Raw genomic sequence first — 18,693 nt, forward strand, 5'->3', positions numbered from 1 at the left:
ATAGGGAGAAGAGTGGCAGTGGATGGGATCTAGATAAGGAAGCAGAAGTAGGTGCTAAAGTCAGCTCCCAGCAGGACCTTGACCCAAGCTGTAGGACCCGTGAGGATTAGTTGAGGCCGAGCATGTCAGTAGGGAAGAGCAAGGGGTCTTGAGATCTTGAACCGGGGAGGACGGCTGCAAGCCAGACTGGCGCCTTGTAGTGCGGGCTGCAGGGGGTGCCACCTGCTCTGCCAAGGAAGCAGAACCTGTTACAGTTGTCCAGGTGTGCACTCGTTCTTTAGAAGATGGCGCACATCCTTCTGGGGTGAAGGCATTGCCATATGTCTTGTGTTAAGAAGGTGAGATGTGTCACACTGGAGGTAGAGTGACTTTCCTAGACCACCCTGGGGTGTCTTGTTGATGCTAGAGCAGACCACCTGGGGTTCCTGAGTTAGGGAGCCGGAAAGGACCATGCTGGCTCATGGCTGGGGAAGACCCCTCTGGCTTTCTTGCCCTTCTAACACCTCGTGTTCAATCTCTTAATGTGCTAGAGTAACTGTCTCTGCCTGTGCATTTCTCTCCTCGATCCCCTGCCTCTCTCCTGCCCTCCGCTTCTGCTGCCAGGCTCAGTACACGGAAGAGGAGTCTGAATATTATGAATACCCGTACTATTATGACCACACCGACGATGGAACAGTGGCTCCACCGACGCTAGGTGCTGAAGCAGCAGAAAGAGCTGTGACTGAGCAGGTAACCCCTCAGCGAGGGTGGCACCGGGGCACCGGCCCCTGCACGTCTGTCCGTCCAAGTGTTGTGTCTCCTAGGTTCATGCATTCCATCTCATTTCATGCTGTTCACTGTTAACGTTGTCATTTCCTCTTGTCACCTCTCAACAGGATCCAGAGATGGAGCTTCTGACACCTGAAGGGCAAAATACTGGGGTCTACATTAGTGTCTGAGGGCTTCAGTGGGATTCCCCTCAGCCAATGTTGATGGAAAACATAACATCCCATTAAGAGAGCTTGCCCCTAATCGCCCCACTAGCTCTGACTCTTACCAGGACACACTCTTGGGATGTCCCGAAAAGCACCATACAAAACTCTCAGCAGTCCATGGGAGCCGCTCGCAACAGTTTGTGGCTCCGCTGTCTAGATCTCCTGGGATTTGTGGTGTGGTCTTCAAAAATTCAAGTATTTGTGGGTCTGGTACCAAACATTCTGGAATTTGTTGGGATGAAGTTGAACTCCCAATGTCTTGCGATTTGTGGAAATGGTATCTAATTAACCTGAGATTTGTCGATTTGGTCTCCAGACATCCTGGAATTAGTGGGAGTGGTTTCCAAACATTTAGAAACTTCCAGTTTGCAAACCTTGAAATTTTGTTGCTAAATCTGAGCCGTTTCCGCATTTGAGACACTCTTGAAATTCTCAAGATTTGAGTCTGTGGTGCTCCAGAGACTTCAGGATGAAATTCCTTTGAATCCCAGGATAAGTAATCCTGAATTTCCCTGCCCCCTCAGTACTCATGCAGGAAGATGCCCAGGACACCAGTTACCATATTAAAATCTCCTGGAGAAAAATTCCACTGCTCCATGAAGTGATCGAGAGGAATGAATCTGAAAATACAACTAAGTGTACTTACGTCCATGAGAAACCTGCATCGTGGATAACAATAATGGATGCTACTACTCAACACTCATACATTTCCCTGTACAGCACCCCCTTACCTCAGTAGAGTCCAGCAATGTCTTGGACAAGATACATACATTTTGTAGAACATGGGTGTACAGCCTGGTTGGGGGGCTGGGAGATTCCCCGGATAACTATTGACTATCGGCCTGTTTAAGATTTTGGCGGATGGGATATCCGAGATCATTGTGATGGAGTAACCTGTCCGTCAAGATCTAACTCTAATATCTATGTTTATTATTGGGTTTAGATTAAATCCTTGTAAATGCATCTTAAGTGCCTATCCTAAAATTGAAAGTGCATCTTGCCTCCTTGACCCTACAATGGACACCCCCTTATCTAGAATGTACCCATTAGAAATCCTGGGTAGACATTTCCCTACTCAAGACATTCTCCAAATAAGACCATATGAATTACCGTAGATGGCAGTTAATAGGTGTATCCAGTGTTAATATATTTATATAAGCGTAAAACTCAGTCTATTCGATTTTCAGGATTCTTTACCCTTGCTGCATTGCTATAATTTTAGACCAACCCCTCCCACAGATCAGATGTTTTCCTGAAAGGAATTCCAGCTAGGAAATTCTGAGTTCTTCAATCTTTCCAGGAACTAGCATTGAATGGGTCAGACCTGCCAGTAATATAGACTAGACATCTGGGACTTCATGGAATCTCCTGGCTGTTTTACTGGAGGTTTGCCCTTCCTTTTGAACCAATCAACGTTGGCATTGGCCTTGACCAGTCAGTGGCCACCACTGGCTACAGTGGTTCATCTGGCAGAAAACAGGAACTTTGGGCCTGGCTGTTGGGTAAAGGGCAGAGAGAATCTGTAGGCATCTTCTTTTGGGGTTAATCTGGGCTCACCTGATGAGAAGCATTAATGTAGACCCCAGTCCGACCGCCTGCTGTTTTCCATCTCTTCTTCTGTTGTGTTCATCCATCGTCCTCTGTATTTATGCTCCTGTTTCTTGTTTTTCTCGCCTTGATTTTTTTGTCTGGTCTGTATTTGTGCTGCTGCGTCACCATCCATCACCGTCCCACCATTCTCCATCCGCCCACCAGAAATCCAAGGCAAATGGGGCCAAGGCCCGCAAGGAACCCGCGAAGCCGAAGCCTAAGCCTGCACCCGCTGCCAGCAAGAGCAACGGCAAGAGCAAAAATGGCAAGGCGGCCAGCCCCAAGGCCGCTGCTACGGCCAGGACACCGGCTAAGCGCCAGAGCCCAGTCAAAAATTCCCTGGGCAAGACCCAACCCAGCAAAGCCCAGGCCACCAGCAAGCAGAGGAAGCAAACAAATGGTTACCAGCAGGTAGAGCAAAACATACTGTATGCAGATCTTGCAGTGCGGGGCCCACGCTCCTGGCTCATGATCTGTCATACGCACACCATGGCAGACGAGAGGTGTGTCCTGGCGCCAAGCCACAAGAGACTCTCAGTCTGCACATGTGTGTCTCTCTCTCTGACTTTCCTGCCATCTCCATTCTGCCCAATGATCTTGCTTGCATCCATCAAACCGCGCCTCTCTCTTTTGGCACATTCATGCTTGGTCAGGCAAAATAAGTGGATCTGGAATCAAATAAAACCTTGGCCAGGTCTCTTTCCATGATGATGGGACCTTGAACATCTTGTGATTGGTCCTAAGACCGGGTTTTCTGCTTTGAACCTGAGGTCCAAGTTTAGACCTAAAGTCTAACTTTATTAGTAAAAAGTTAGACTTTAGGTCTACACTTAGACTTTTGGTCTAAGTTTACCTTTGTGAATCGAGCTATGTCTTTTATGCACTCCAGTGTGCAGGTTTGTTAAGAAGTTATTCCTGATTCAGGGATCTTTTTCTTAGAAGAAGACCTATGTCCAAAGTCATAAGGTGAGGAGTCTAGTGAAAATTACTAGGGTTTTTGAAGCACCATTCAGTAGTATTTATCAACAATTCTAAAACTGAAAAGAAAGATCTGGGTATCAAAGTTTGCAACTATTGCCTTCTCATTGCTTTTCATTTTTAATTCAGTGTCAGGGCAAAGCAGCTACAACCAGCAACTCAAAACCAGCCACTACGATGTGTGGGAAACTGGAGTCAGGACACCCAGGCTTTTTAGTGACACGCTGCGTGCTTGTCAGCGCATGCTTGGCGCTTAGTCTGAGATATTATTGCTGAGTAGATAGATGCTCTAGGAGCTAGGCTGAGCTGTGGTCAGAGGTTATGCTGAGATGAGTATTAGTGCCTTTGATGTAGCGGCTGGTTGAGGTCTGGTCAAATAGATGATCTCGTAAGGTGGCTTGGGGGCTATCTTAAGATGTAGTTAAATAATTTAGGACCAGGTCTAGTCCTTAACCTGCGATGTAACTTATCATATGATTATAGATGTGGTTAAGTGACCACCTTGATGGAATGGATATACTGAGGTACTGATTCACAAAGGTAAAGTTAGACTAAAAGTCTAACTTTAGAACTGAAGTCTAACTTTACACCTAAAGTCTAAGTTTACACCTGAAGTCTAAGTTTACACCTGAAGTCGTAGGTTTAGATCTAAAGTCTAACTTAGACCAAAAGTCTAGCTTTACTACTTTTTGGTATCTGCAAAGGAAAGTTACTAGTAGTAAATTTACTACTAGTAAAGTTACGAGTAGTAACTTACCTTTGTGAATACCGAAGAGTAGTAAAGTTAGAGTTTTGGTCAAAGTTAGAGTTTTGGTCTAACTTTACCTTTGTAATTGGGTCCTGAGAAGCGATCTAGCGGCTATGTTGAGAAATGAGGCAGATGCATAGGATAAGATGTAGTTTAGAGGCCAAGTTAAACTAGGAAGTTGTGACTCTGCTTAAATGTAATCACGTAGCTTAATTATATTGTGGTCTAGTGGTCTAATGGCTACGGTGAGAGTGACATAGTGGCTATGTTGAGATGTTGTTGATGGATAGATTGAGATCTGGTTGTGTGGCTAAGCTGAAATATAACACAGTGCTAAGTTGATTTGTGACATGATAGCTGTTTTGATATGTAGTCTAGTGGCTGGATTGTGATGTGGCCTGTTTTGGAATCTAAGGTCTAATGTATTCTGAGGATTGTAGTTTCATGGGGACAGTGAGACATAAAGATTTTGTCCTCTCTGCCTTGTATGTAATTTTCTCAGGGAGTCGGTTCACCTGTGTCTGAAATACCACTGCTGACTCAAAGGATTTTGATGGCTCAGCAGAATATAAGGTCTCAAAAAGGGTGTGATCCTAGATGTAGGGTACTTGCATCATGGTGAAATGGGGTTAGTCCAAGGTTTAGTTAATTTTGTGGCATTTGCTTATTTTGCCCTTCTTCCTGCTATGAATGTGTCCCCAAAGGGATTTAAAGAGAGTCCCAACCAGGTCCTTCCATGACTGATCCGTTATCCCCTCCCCTGGTGTATAACGATGATCCGTCATGGTGCTAAGCAGGCCTGAGCTGCAGCCTTCCTCCCCCTCGCCGCTGGGGAGTGAAGTTGGGATAACTCACTAACGCTTGTTTTTTTTATTTCCAAACTCTTTTCTCCATCCTTGTGCTCCTCTCTCTTCTCCATGGTGATTGTTGAAATGATCTGCTTCTGCTTGGGCTATCTCCTCCTGCCTTCTGCTCCCCAACATGCACCCCCCTCGCCAAGGACCTAGCCTTAGTCACGACGGAGGAACCGTCAGTGGTGGTGGAGGACCTGGAGTACACAATCCCTCCTGAGGAGGAAGCGAATGGTGGTGGGGAGGAAGATCCCACACAGGAAGTCCTAACTTCCCACCCTTCTACGCCTCAGGTGATCGCTGAGGTAACTTGGCTAAGAAAGAAGCACTCTGCCAGCTCTTTTAAGGTTGGGAGGGAAGGCATGTTGAAAGGGTGGAGTCTGCACAGAGTGCAGGGTTCATGTTTAGAAACTCAACCAATTACTGATAGGTCTGAAAAGCATGAGAGTCACACGCATGTTCATTGTGCAGTCTACTTTGGTTTTTCTGATTCTGTACCTTCTGGAAACTGTTTCTTAATGTGGTTGCATGTTGATTGGTGTTGATAGGTTCCAAGTGGGGCCTTTTTGTTGTCCGGTAGGCCTGCTGTGTGTTGGCATGCAGTCATCCTAACTTGTTGCTAATTATTGCATAAAGTGATCTATTGTCGACTAACTTGGTAACTTTTGGGTTTGAATTGTTCCTTTGCGGAACACTAAGAGCACTGGAAATCCATTGACCACTTACCTGAAAGAGCATCGGTTGAGAGCGTGATGTCCGGCTGCCCCTTGAGTTCTGACTTGTGTACTGATTGGTCCAGCAACTACCACTAGGTGTCAAGGGGGTACTTTTTAGTGGTCCATACCTTCTATGCCCATCCTGCTGCACTAGATTTATGCATTCCTGTGACTAACCAGTCCCTGGTGCCCAGCAAAGGCCAATAGATGATCAATGTCCTTGCCCCCCTGTGGTTATTTTCACTTCCTCTCCAAACCACGCTTCCAACTGGAGTAAGGGGCTCGAATGGTGACAACTTCTCTATTTTCATTCTCCAAAGATGTGTCTGTCCTTGGGGGCAAGTCAACGTATTTAAAAGAGAGATTGCGTAGGGCGAGGGCACGAGGACACCTTGAGTGCACTCATCTGAACCATCTCTCAAAGTTGGCCCTTCGTTCCTTCAGGCAGAGGTCCTGCCTGATGATTGGCTGGATGCAGACTTGGGTTCAATGGCTATTTCCTGTTTATCCTCTAAGGGCCTTGTCCTCTCTGTAGACAAACGCTATGAAGCGAGAGGTCATCAAGCCTGTCTGAAGGTCCCTTCATGGTTAGAGTGAAACAGACTTTACTTCTCCATTCATACTCATCACAATATTGTGGTCTTTATGGCTCCTAGGAGTGGAACAGGTAAGAGCATAGGATTCTGGGTAATTCCTTCTTCCTCAAACAGCGTATCCTTTGTTCCTTGTTCGTGTTATTCAGATGACAACCCCTAAACTTCTTTACTGTTTCACCAACTCTATTTCCTTCTGCCTTAACACTACATAAAGGCCAATCAAAGCAGCAATATCAGGATCCCCAGATTGCAGGCATTAGGCACGAGTTGCCACACATTAGAAAGAAGTATTTCTGATTATCTGACTCGATGACCCAATCCCCTGTAATAGACCTGTACTCAATGGCCCCATGGACTATAACAGATTCTTGCTCAACACCTGCTTCAACGACCCCATTGACTGTAACAGAGTCTTACTCAACACCTGCTTCAACAACCCCATTGACTGTAACAGAGTCTTACTCAATACCTGCTTCAATGGCCCCATTGACTGTAACAGATTCTTACTGAAAACCTGCTTCAATGATCCCATTTACTGTAACAGATTCTTACTGAATACCTGCTTCAATTATCCCATTGACTGTAACAGATTCTTACTCAATACCTGTTTCAACGACCCCAGACTGTAACAGATTCTTACTCAATACCTGTTTCAACGACCCCAGACTGTAACAGATTCATACTCAATACCGGCTTCAATGGCCCCATTGACTGTAACAGATTCTTACTCAATACCTGCTTCAATGGTCCCATTGACTGTAATAGATTCTTACTCAACGCCTGCTTCAATGGCCCGATTGACTGTAACAGATTCTTACTCAATAACTGCTTCAACTGCCCTATTGACTGTAACAGATTCTTACTCAATAACTGCTTCAACGGCCCTATTGACTGTAACAGATTCTTACTCAATACCTGCTTCAACAACCCCATTGACTGTAACAGATTCTTACTGAATACCTGCTTCAACAACCCCATTGACTTTAACAGATTCTAACTGAATACCTGCTTCAACAACCCCATTGACTGTAACAGATTCTTACTCAATACCTGCTTTAATGACCCCATTGACTGTAATAGATTCTTACTGAATACCTGCTTCAATGGCCCCATTGACTGTAACAGATTCTTACTCAATGCCTGCTTCAATGGCCCCATTGACTGTAACAGATTCTTACTCAATACCTGCTTCAACAACCCCATTGACTGTAACAGATTCTTACTCAATACCTATTTCAAGGGACCCATTGACTGTAACAGATTCTTAATCAATACCTGCCTCAATGCCTTATGGACTATTACAGATTCTTACTCAATACCTGCGTTAAAGGCCCTTTGACTATAACAGATTCTTACTCAGTACCTGCTTCGACGGCCCCATTGATGGTAACAGATTCTTACTGAATACCTGCTTCGGTGGCCCAATTGACTAGAACAGATTCTTACTAAATACCTGCTTAAATTTCCCCATTGACTGTAACATATTCTTACTCAATACCTGCTTCAATGGCCCCATTGACTGTAATAGATTCTTACTGAATACCTGCTTCAACAACCCCACTGACTGTAACAGATTCTTACTCAATACCTGCTTCAATTACCCCATTGACTGTAATAGATTCTTACTGAATACCTGCTTCAATGGCCCCATTGACTGTAACAGATTCTTACTCAATGCCTGCTTCAATGGACCCATTGACTGTAACAGATTCTTACTCAATACCTGCTTCAACAACCCCATTGACTGTAACAGTTTCTTACTTAATACCTGCTTCAACAACCCCATTGACTGTAACAGATTCTTACTCAATACCTGCTTCAACAACCCCATTGACTGTAACAGATTCTTACTCAATACCTGCCTCAATGCCTTATAGACTATTACAGATTCTTACTAATACCTGCGTCAAAGGCCCTTTGACTATAACAGATTCTTAGTCAATACCTGGTTCAATGGCCCTATTGACTATAACGGATTCTTACTCAGTACCTGCTTCGACGGCCCCATTGATGGGAACAGATTCTTACTGAATACCTGCTTCGGTGGCCCAATTGACTAGAACAGATTCTTACTAAATACCTGCTTAAATTTCCCCATTGACTGTAACATATTCGTACTCAATACCTGCTTCAATGGCCCCATTGACTGTAATAGATTCTTACTGAATATCTGCTTCAATTACCCCATTGACTGTAACAGATTCTTACTGAAAACCTGCTTCAATGGCCCCATTGACTGTAACAGATTCTTACTGAATCCCTGCTTCAATGGTCCCATTGACTGTAACAGATTCTTACTCAATACCTGCTTCAATGACCCCATTGACTGTAACAGATTCTTACTGAAAACCTGCTTCAATGATCCCATTTACTGTAACAGATTCATACTCAATGCCTGCTTCAATGGACCCATTGACTGTAACAGATTCTTACTCAATACCTGCTTCAACAACCCCATTGACTGTAACAGATTCTTACTCAATACCTGCTTCAATGGCCCCATTGACTGTAACAGATTCTTACTCAATGCCTGCGTCAATGGCCCCATTGACTGTAACAGATTCTTACTCAATACCTGCTTCAACAACCCCATTGACTGTAACAGATTCTTACTCAGTACCTGCTTCGACGGCCCCATTGATGGTAACAGATTCTTACTGAATACCTGCGTTAAAGGCCCTTTGACTGTAACAGATTCTTACTGAATACCTGCTTCAATGGCCCCATTGACTGTAACAGATTCTTACTCCATGCCTGCTTCAATGGACCCATTGACTGTAACAGATTCTTACTCAATACCTGCTTCAACAACCCCATTGACTGTAACAGTTTCTTACTTAATACCTGCTTCAACAACCCCATTGACTGTAACAGATTCTTACTCAATACCTGCTTCAATGGCCCCATTGACTGTAACAGATTCTTACTCAATACCTGCTTCAATGGCCCCATTGACTGTAACAGATTCTTACTCAATACCTGCTTCAACAACCCCATTGACTGTAACAGTTTCTTACTTAATACCTGCTTCAACAACCCCATTGACTGTAACAGATTCTTACTCAATACCTGCTTCAACAACCCCATTGACTGTAACAGATTCTTACTGAATACCTGCTTCAAAGGCCCCATTGACTGTAACAGATTCTTACTCAATACCTGCTTCAATGGCCCCATTGACTGTAACAGATTCTTACTCAATACCTGCTTCAATGGCCCCATTGACTGTAACAGATTCTTACTCAATACCTGCTTCAACAACCCCATTGACTGTAACAGTTTCTTACTTAATACCTGCTTCAACAACCCCATTGACTGTAACAGTTTCTTACTCAATACCTGCTTCAAAGGCCCCATTGACTGTAACAGATTCTTACTCAATACCTGCTTCAACAACCCCATTGACTGTAACAGATTCTTACTGAATACCTGTTTCAAAGGCCCCATTGACTGTAACAGATTCTTACTCAATACCTGCTTCAATGGCCCCATTGACTGTAACAGATTCTTACTCAATACCTGCTTCAATGGCCCCATTGACTGTAACAGATTCTTACTCAATACCTGCTTCAACAACCCCATTGACTGTAACAGTTTCTTACTTAATACCTGCTTCAACAACCCCATTGACTGTAACAGTTTCTTACTCAATACCTGCTTCAAAGGCCCCATTGACTGTAACAGATTCTTACTCAATACCTGCTTCAACAACCCCATTAACTGTAACAGATTCTTACTGAATACCTGCTTCAATGGCCCCATTGACTGTAATAGATTCTTTCTGAATACCTGCTTCAATGGCCCCATTGACTGTAATAGATTCTTTCTGAATACCTGCTTCAATGGCCCCATTGACTGTAACAGATTCTTACTCAATGCCTGCTTCAATGGCCCCATTGACTGTAACAGATTCTTACTCAATGCCTGCTTCAATGGCCCCATTGACTGTAACAGATTCTTACTCAATGCCTGCTTCAATGGCCCCATTGACTGTAACAGATTTTTACTCAATGCCTGCTTCAATGGCCCCATTGACTGTAACAGATTCTTACTCAATGCCTGCTTCAACAACCCCATTGACTGTAACAGATTCTTACTGAATACCTGTTTCAAAGGCCCCATTGACTGTAATAGATTCTTTCTGAATACCTGCTTCAATGGCCCCATTGACTGTAATAGATTCTTTCTGAATACCTGCTTCAATGGCCCCATTGACTGTAATAGATTCTTTCTGAATACCTGCTTCAATGGCCCCATTGACTGTAACAGATTCTTACTCAATGCCTGCTTCAATGGCCCCATTGACTGTAACAGATTCTTACTCAATGCCTGCTTCAATGGCCCCATTGATGTAACAGATTCTTACTCAATACCTGCTTCAATGGCCCCATTGACTGTAATAGATTCTTACTCAATACCTGCTTCAATGGCCCCATTGACTGTAACAGATTCTTACTCTATGCCTGCTTCAATGGCCTGATGGTGTACAATCGAGTCACATTCATAGGCATCCTTTGTAGTGTTAGATGCGCTTTACAAAACACCCCAAAATAAATAATAATTAAATACATATAGCCGAGTCTCACTCATCTCCAGCTGCAATGGCGCAGTAGACAGCAATGGAGTTTTATTGGACACCTGCTTTCATAACATCATGAATGTTAATAAGAGCCGTCCTTGTTGCTTATCCCGATCACACCTTTTTAATTAAACCTTCCCTCACACCTGCCTCAATAGACCAAGAGTGTTTTTAATTGAGTTTCTTTCATTCCCGCCTCAATATCCCCATGAATGTTAATAATTTAATTAAAAAATAGATTATTTGTAAAGTTTGCAATTTACTAGTAAACCTAAGATACGTCATATACATTCAAGTACAAGAATTATTTCAAATTAATATCCTTCTCCAAAGAAGGGTTGATTTTAAATAGAAATACCTTCGAAAATTTGATGAGAGTTAATTCAGTACTATTCACTGCATCGTTAATCCAAACCTACTCGCTGTAGCTAACCACACGTTTCATAAATGGGGCAACCATGAAATCTGATTCTGTGAAGTTTTTTTAGAATCGGGTAGACGATACCTCACTGTTTCATGGCCTCCTCCACATTATCTACAACTCAGCAATTTTTGTAAGGATGTATTTTGTTTACTCAAAGATTTCCAACATGTCTGAATCTAAAGTGGGAAGAAGAGACTCTGCTGTTTGGCTCAACAGCAGTATCTTGATATTTGACCCTAGCATTAAACTTGCAGAAGATACAATTTTATTAGTATCAGGGTTCGTCCTCCGCATTTTATACAATACCAGTAACCCCCATTGCACAACTCATAAACCCCATTGACCTTAATAGTCTTACTTATCACTCAACTAGTTAATGACTTCAAAACGTCTCCCTTGATACCAGCAGCAGTGACTCCTATGGACTTCACTCTCCTAACTTACTCTCTACCACTTGGAGCACACTACAAGTTTGACTGAACATTTGTCCCAAGTTCTTTTAAGCCTGTGTCTGTAGAAAAACACAACATTGTCCTGCTGGAGGGCCCTGGGCACCTGATGTGTTTTTTCTCATGTCTATGCTCTGTGGAGTTGCCTCCTCTTCATTGAGTAACTGAGCAGGAGCAACTGAGAGCTTCTTACCTTGATCTCCGACACAACCTCTCCAGCCACTGACTCTAGATATACAACTCAATGGACTTCTATAGCAAACAATATAGATACCCACTGCATGCATGCGAGTCAGAGATGGGTCCAGCCTTTGAGCCTCTTGCCCTTGCCCCAATACCATCCTCTACTTTGTCATGAAGAAGGGCATTCCATTTCATGCCTCCTGGTGTCATCGTAGAGGTTCTTTCAGTGCCTCTATTGCTCAAGGGTTGCATGCTGTCTGATAGCTGTTATCGCATGTGTCGGTGACCGGCCCCACTATCTGTCTGTGATGTCTTCCAGCATGCCCCACTCCACACACCAAGATGGAACACCTCAACCCTTGGCCCAGAACTCTTCCTCATGTCTTCCACAGTTGACTTGTGCTTTTTCTTCCCTTCCCGTCTTCTCTGCCTCCTCCGCTTGAAGGAGGAGGAGCTCAGCCCGCCACCAGTTGTCAAAGGAGACGACGGGTTCGTGGAGGAGTACGTCACAGGCGAGGAGGCACCCACAGCCACGCAGGATTACGAGTACATCTATAAGGACTATAACGAAGCTACAGCGCACACAGACCTGGGGCCCGCCCTATCTGCAGAGACCCCGGAGAGTGGAGGTGTAAGTGCATCAGCTGGAGGACAATGGGGAATGAAGGACAATAGGTTGCCCCAGAGATAGGTCAAGCACCGGAAGTGGGGAGGAGCTTTTGATCGTGGGGGAGACAAACAATGGGAACAGTGGCTAGATCCCATGGATAGAACTCCAAGTTAATGTCATCTTAGGAATTAGGATTGGAGGCATGGTTAGGCCCGGGAGGAAGGTCGAAGTTTGGTAGTTACATAGCCAGACCCTGCATATTCCACTATGAGAGGTGGGAGCAATGCATTATGATCTCGCTATCAACCATCGTCTGTGGGGAACATTCTGTCTGTTGAGTGTCTTGTGTCACGTCTCTGTGTTCTATACTTCTTTAATGTTACCTCTAGTTCTGGTTTTGCCTGTAGTGTGCAGTATTAGGCAGCTCTGTCCAGAAGAAAACGTACTTAAACTAGATCAATGTTGATACAGAGCTTTTGAAAAAGAAGTCTATCTTTTGCTTGGAAAGACTTGACCATATTAACACTATTGGCCCTGGTAAACTCGGCAAATCAAATATTTTTTGCGTGTGCCTAAGTGTTCTAATTTGTTAATTGTCCTCCTCTAAGTACCTCCCTCTTCATTCTCTACAGACAAACTTCCTCCAATAAATATCTTTGTTCCAGGATAGCATACACCCCTGTGTTTTGCAGTGTCTACTTATTATCTTGTGTGATGCCACTTCCTGTCCTACTTCCCTTCTTGTAAGATGTCACTTCCTGCCCTGTGTTATGTCTCACTCGGTCTTATGTATTGTCTCTTCCTAGTTTATGTAACCCATGTTGTGTTTTTCAGGTTCACTAACGACTCAATTTTCTATGTACAGGGTCATGCCGCTTTGTAATCGTGTTTGTCTTATGAGAGTGTTTGGTTGTAGGGCAGATTCTCCGGATCTGTCCAGTTGTCTGATTTATTTCTAAAACCAAATATTGAATATGTGAACTTGTCCTGTTTTTTATGTCAGTGTGTCTGCTGTCTTTCTTTGTAGGGCTCCTGGCAGGCACATCACTGGTGTTATCCCAAACATTATGCGACTCATTCACCTGAATAGTTTGTGACACTCATAACAGAAAGAGGCAGAGGGCATGACTGCAATATCGCAATATGTTTGAATTTCGCATTCTGCTTAAATCAGACCGAATGCACTGATGTCCCACATAGCCCCATGATGTCATCAATGTGCAAGAAACAGGTAGCCTGACCATTATGACATTATCACCGGCTCTGTGAAGACATCGTTCATCGGCTGATGGCCCATAGACATTGCTGCAATGTCTATGGCGAGCACCCCATCAGCAGCGGCGCTGTAGCTATTGCACTTGGTGCCAAGCCAGAAAAGAAGATGGGGTGGGGTCATCAGCAGCATGGCCTGGGTTTCATTCCAGGGGCATCAAGATTCTGCAAACAAAGGGTCACCATTGTGGTGGACGATGGTAACCCTACGAATATGATGTCGCTATTGTTAACACTTCAAAGGCTCCTGACTTTTCGATGTTAACAACAGCTCTTGAGGCCAGAAGGTGTGTATATCCCCCAGATCACTGCTAATTTGGGTGTGGAAGGCACTGTGGCCAGGCAGCGAGGCTATTGAATATACAAATTCTAGGGAGAATGGAGAGTCAACGTTCCAACATGTGGCAAAGCTTCACCACCCAAGAGGATTATATCCAAAGTTCATTTATAATACTTGGGATCTAGGGTCCCGATTCACAAAGGTAAATTTAGACCAAAAGTCTATGCTTGGAACTGAAGTCTAAGTTGGACCTAAAATCTATCTTTACTACTAGTAAAGTTAGACTTTAGGTCTAAACTTTGAATGTAGGTCTACTACTACTAAAGTTAGACCTCGGGTCTAAAGTTAGACCTCAGGTCTAAACATAGACTTTTCTGAAGTGGGCTCAGCTGTTGCAGTTATTTATTTATCTTGAGTTTTATATAGCGGTGGCTGGACCAGTCTCTGACTGCAGGAAGTGAATTCTCCACCCCAGCAGTCATTCATGACCCCCAACTGGATCTAGAACGAGTCCAGACTCCTCACAATCGCCTGTTTCCTCCAGATCTGTGAGGCCCGGTCTAGGCATGGGTGATGGACACTTTGCTCATTTCTTGAACATTGACTCCCATTTTGGAAGCTGGTGGGTAGTAGTGGGAGCGGTGGAGGACATTTTTGGGGTGTGTGGTGTCTTTGCTTATTCCTATGACAAGTGATGTATTGACTGGTCCCCTCTTTGCGGTTACATGTGTGTTTTCCACAGGCTAGCGCAGGGGCGAGAGGGCAGAAGGGCGACAAGGGGGAGCCAGCTGTCGTAGAACCGGTGAGTAACTTCATGAGTTAGCGTTGAGTTGTTTTATTGTTGTCGTTTGTTGCAGACTGCACAAACATCTACTAGATGGAGCTTCTAATGGCCATTCCCACTATATAAATATACACATTCATGCACCCACATTACAAATACACACACTGTCATTACGCTGCATATACACATGCTCTCAGCAAAGTACGTGCTACATGCACACACTGAACATGCTATACATGAATACCCTCTCAACATGCTATACATGCACGCATTCTCAACAAGCTGCATGTGCACAGATCTTTTCAACATGCTGTTTAAAGCTGCAAGTACACATCGTCTCCCATCCCAGATGATAGAACCAAAGACACCTGCAGCCAGGAACTCTTTGTCTCCTGCTCTGTGCTTCTGATTCCATGGTAGTAAAGAGCAAAGAGCCCCATTTATGTTTTGGCAGATGGAGTAATCTCTGTTAGCCTGGCAGAGGACCTAATGTCAGCCAAGCTGAGGCTACTCTGCCCGCCAAATTTAGAAATGTCAGCCAAGCCGCTGGACTCCCTGCAATTTCTATCAATGCTGTTTAAAGTTTGGTGCTCTACTGAGCCGTCCATCAAACTTATGTTTTCTATTTATTTTCAAAAAGAAAATCCTGAAGCGGGACTTTCTTTTTTGAAAGTAACAAAAAATGCTCACCTCGACATTGGAGGTACCAATCATGGGGAGGGGACCATTAAGCAGTTTTCACTGCCCCTTACCACCTGGGTTTTCCTGGTGGTGACGGGCATTGAAAACTAGCCTCTAATTCTGCCCATCTAAATTAGATGGGGAATTAGAGATCCACCTCCAGTGGCCCTTAATCTATTGGACTGCCGGCGGGGTTTAATCACGGCAGAGATGGAGTAGTCTCTGCCGTGATTAAACCAAAGATCTGTCTGTATTTAAATCAGACAGGCAGCCCACAGTCTTGTTGGAATTACTCCGTCACTGTATCCATAAGCCAAAATTGAAATCAGGCATATAGTGTTTTTACTGGCCACTTGATCTTGGCGAACAGGTTACTTCATCACAATGGTGACGGATTTCCCATCCACTGAAATATAAATCCCATTGTATCCTATCGGATTGTTACTCCGTCACAATGGTGACAGATATCTCATCCTCTGAACTATAAAACCAATTATATCCTCTGGGAGTTATATTTCGGCGGACAGGATGTCCGTCACCATTGTGATGTAGTAATCCATCCACCAAGATCTAAATTAAGCTCTTAGTCATAGTCTGTTTACTGATGGAAAAGGATCTTCTCAGACTCACCTTTGACTCTCCTGGTATTCCATAATAACATTTACCTTTTCCATCCCCAGGGAATGTTGGTGGAGGGCCCACCAGGCCCTGAGGGTCCTGCGGTGAGTTTTCATTTGAATAAACATAGTATTTCATACACTCTGTCCTAATACTTCATCTTCTTTCTTCTCTTTTACATTGTGGCACTTGATTAACCAGTAGATGGACTCATCATAAGCAGAAATGGGGTGCAAGCGAGCCTGCCAGCTTCTTCCGTAACAATCCTCTTTCAGTGCCACCACCTTTCGGAGACTTATTTGCTTTTCCCCATCAGTGCTCATATTGTCTGCACCTCGTTGGGTACCCTGTTTGTGTTTCTCCGTAGTGCTCCCCTATTGATGTTTATAACAACTAGATTGCTAAACAATGAGGCAGGTAAAACTCAGAGCTCCCCCAAACTCAAAACGGCCTTGCTTAGTTTACATGAAGAACCCCAAGTTTACGGCTGGCAGCGTGGCGCAAGCAGAAAGGCCCTCCTCTGAGAAAATGGGATGTTGTGCACAGAAAGCCACATCAAAACAACCTTACAGTTGGAAAACAAAGAAGACAACATTCACGAGCCACTTTACTTAGAAAGAGTTATTTGTTATGATTAAAATGAAACAAACTTGAAGTAAACCTAATGTAGAGATCTGAAGTAGTTAAGATATATTTTTGAATGGAAGCAGTCTTTGGAAATACAAAGGTAAACAACCCATTGAACTGGCTGTGATTCTGAAAACTGGCCTGTGTGCTTGGCAACGACGTGTTTGTGTTTTGGCAGTGAAACAAAGCACTGCCTTTGTGGAAATGCTGTCCTTTAAAAATGCAGGTTCCCTCACAGTGAACATCCTGTTTGAAATGTTAACAGTGAAAAAAATGGACCGGTCTTCATGGTGCTCCTGAAGCCCCCATATATTCAGGGAAAGCTCCTTGGCTGCAAGGTTTTCACCCACTTCCGTACAGGCTGGTCCCCACTAGTCATGGTTCTTCTTGCGGTCAGATGAGGCTGTCTCTTTGCTTTGGATGTTCCTTTCTTTTCTAGTTGGGACTGAGTTCCCACAACATGGAGGCTTCTTCCATTAAGCTCCTGGACCTTTGTAGGTTTGGGCTTTACTAGTGTATGGATTAAATGTGCCTATGCTGCATGTGTTTGCACATTAAAAAAGAGGCCTATTGGCTTTGCCAATACTTGTGTGAGGCTGGGTTTTGTCGCCCTCTGAGTAGACTTTCAAGGCCAGACATGAAGGATGAAGTAGGAGACAGTGCTCCTTGGTCCTTTGACAGACAGACAGGAATTATTTTAAGCAGAGCATCTTCGCTTTTCTCAGACACAAATAGTTCTCTGTTTTGAGAGCGGGAGCAGGAGTTTTTGTTAGGTGGACCTAACTGTGTTATGGGTAGTCTTTCCTTCATGTTAACCTTAGAATAGAATGTACATGCAATAGGTGTGAGAAAGTTGTGGCTGCCTGGCGGGTCCAGATCGGCAGCTATCTCTGGAGTGGAGCCCTGCAAGGAGCTGTTGCTGGTGCAGTTAAAGAACCGAACAGATGTGTTGGATTTGAGCAACCGTCTGAGTAACATAACACCCTCATTTGGATTTTGACTTAGAAGCATCTGTCTGTTGACTGTATGTTGCAGTTGACGTCGAAACTGTCATAAATGTCACATAAACAGCTAAAACAGGTTTCAAGTTTCAGTCAAAGTCAAATGCAGTTATGGACTGTTTAGCAGGCCCAAACTACCTGCATCCAAAAACATAAGCCATCAAAAGTCCAACAAATCAACAGATCCATGGGAAAACATTAACAAAAGATGAATTTACTTACTGCAGTAATCTACTTAAATCCCCTATTGATGGTCCTGTTTTGGGGTACACCGTTTCTGTTCGTTCCATAGGGCCTCCCAATTGTCATTCTATTGGTATCTTTTATTGTAGTTCCTTAATTTCTGTCCAATATATATTTTTTTGTTTTTTGTTGTTCTCTGTGTTCCTTTCTGACATTCCTTTAAGATTGTTGCATACGCTTCTTCCTTTCTTACTGCTCCATGTTGGACTGCCTTTAATAGTGTACCTTATTTTTGATCCTCTCTGATATTCCCTGTTTGTGTTCCACATTTTGTGTTCCTAAAGAGGTGTTCCTTTTCTTCGCTTTCCCTCCCTCACTCTAGCTCAAGATGTCTCTCTTAATTCACCTTTTCCCTTTATTTTCAGGGTTTGACTGGTCCGCCAGGCAACAGCGGAGCTCCGGGACCAACTGGCGATCCTGGTGAGAGGGTAAGTGGAAGATGGTGCTTCATGGCTTACAAAACCTCACTGCCTTATAGGGTGGTATTGC

At 43.9% G+C, this 18,693-nt stretch overlaps 1 protein-coding gene across 1 annotated transcript in view; it reads left to right on the forward strand.

Annotated features, from left to right (window-relative positions):
• The window catches only part of COL11A2 (collagen type XI alpha 2 chain), a 375,761-nt gene that overhangs the window by 131,577 nt on the left and 225,491 nt on the right, over window positions 1-18,693 (forward strand). The window contains exons 6-11 of the mRNA XM_086920653.1: window positions 2,730-2,975; window positions 5,291-5,446; window positions 12,534-12,719; window positions 14,993-15,052; window positions 16,396-16,437; window positions 18,570-18,632. Of these exons, the coding sequence (XP_086776779.1) occupies window positions 2,730-2,975; window positions 5,291-5,446; window positions 12,534-12,719; window positions 14,993-15,052; window positions 16,396-16,437; window positions 18,570-18,632 (753 nt within the window). The remainder of the gene's footprint in view (window positions 1-2,729; window positions 2,976-5,290; window positions 5,447-12,533; window positions 12,720-14,992; window positions 15,053-16,395; window positions 16,438-18,569; window positions 18,633-18,693) is intronic.

This window comes from Lissotriton vulgaris, chromosome 5 (assembly GCF_964263255.1).
Source record: "Lissotriton vulgaris chromosome 5, aLisVul1.2, whole genome shotgun sequence".
Lineage (NCBI taxonomy): Eukaryota > Metazoa > Chordata > Amphibia > Caudata > Salamandridae > Lissotriton > Lissotriton vulgaris.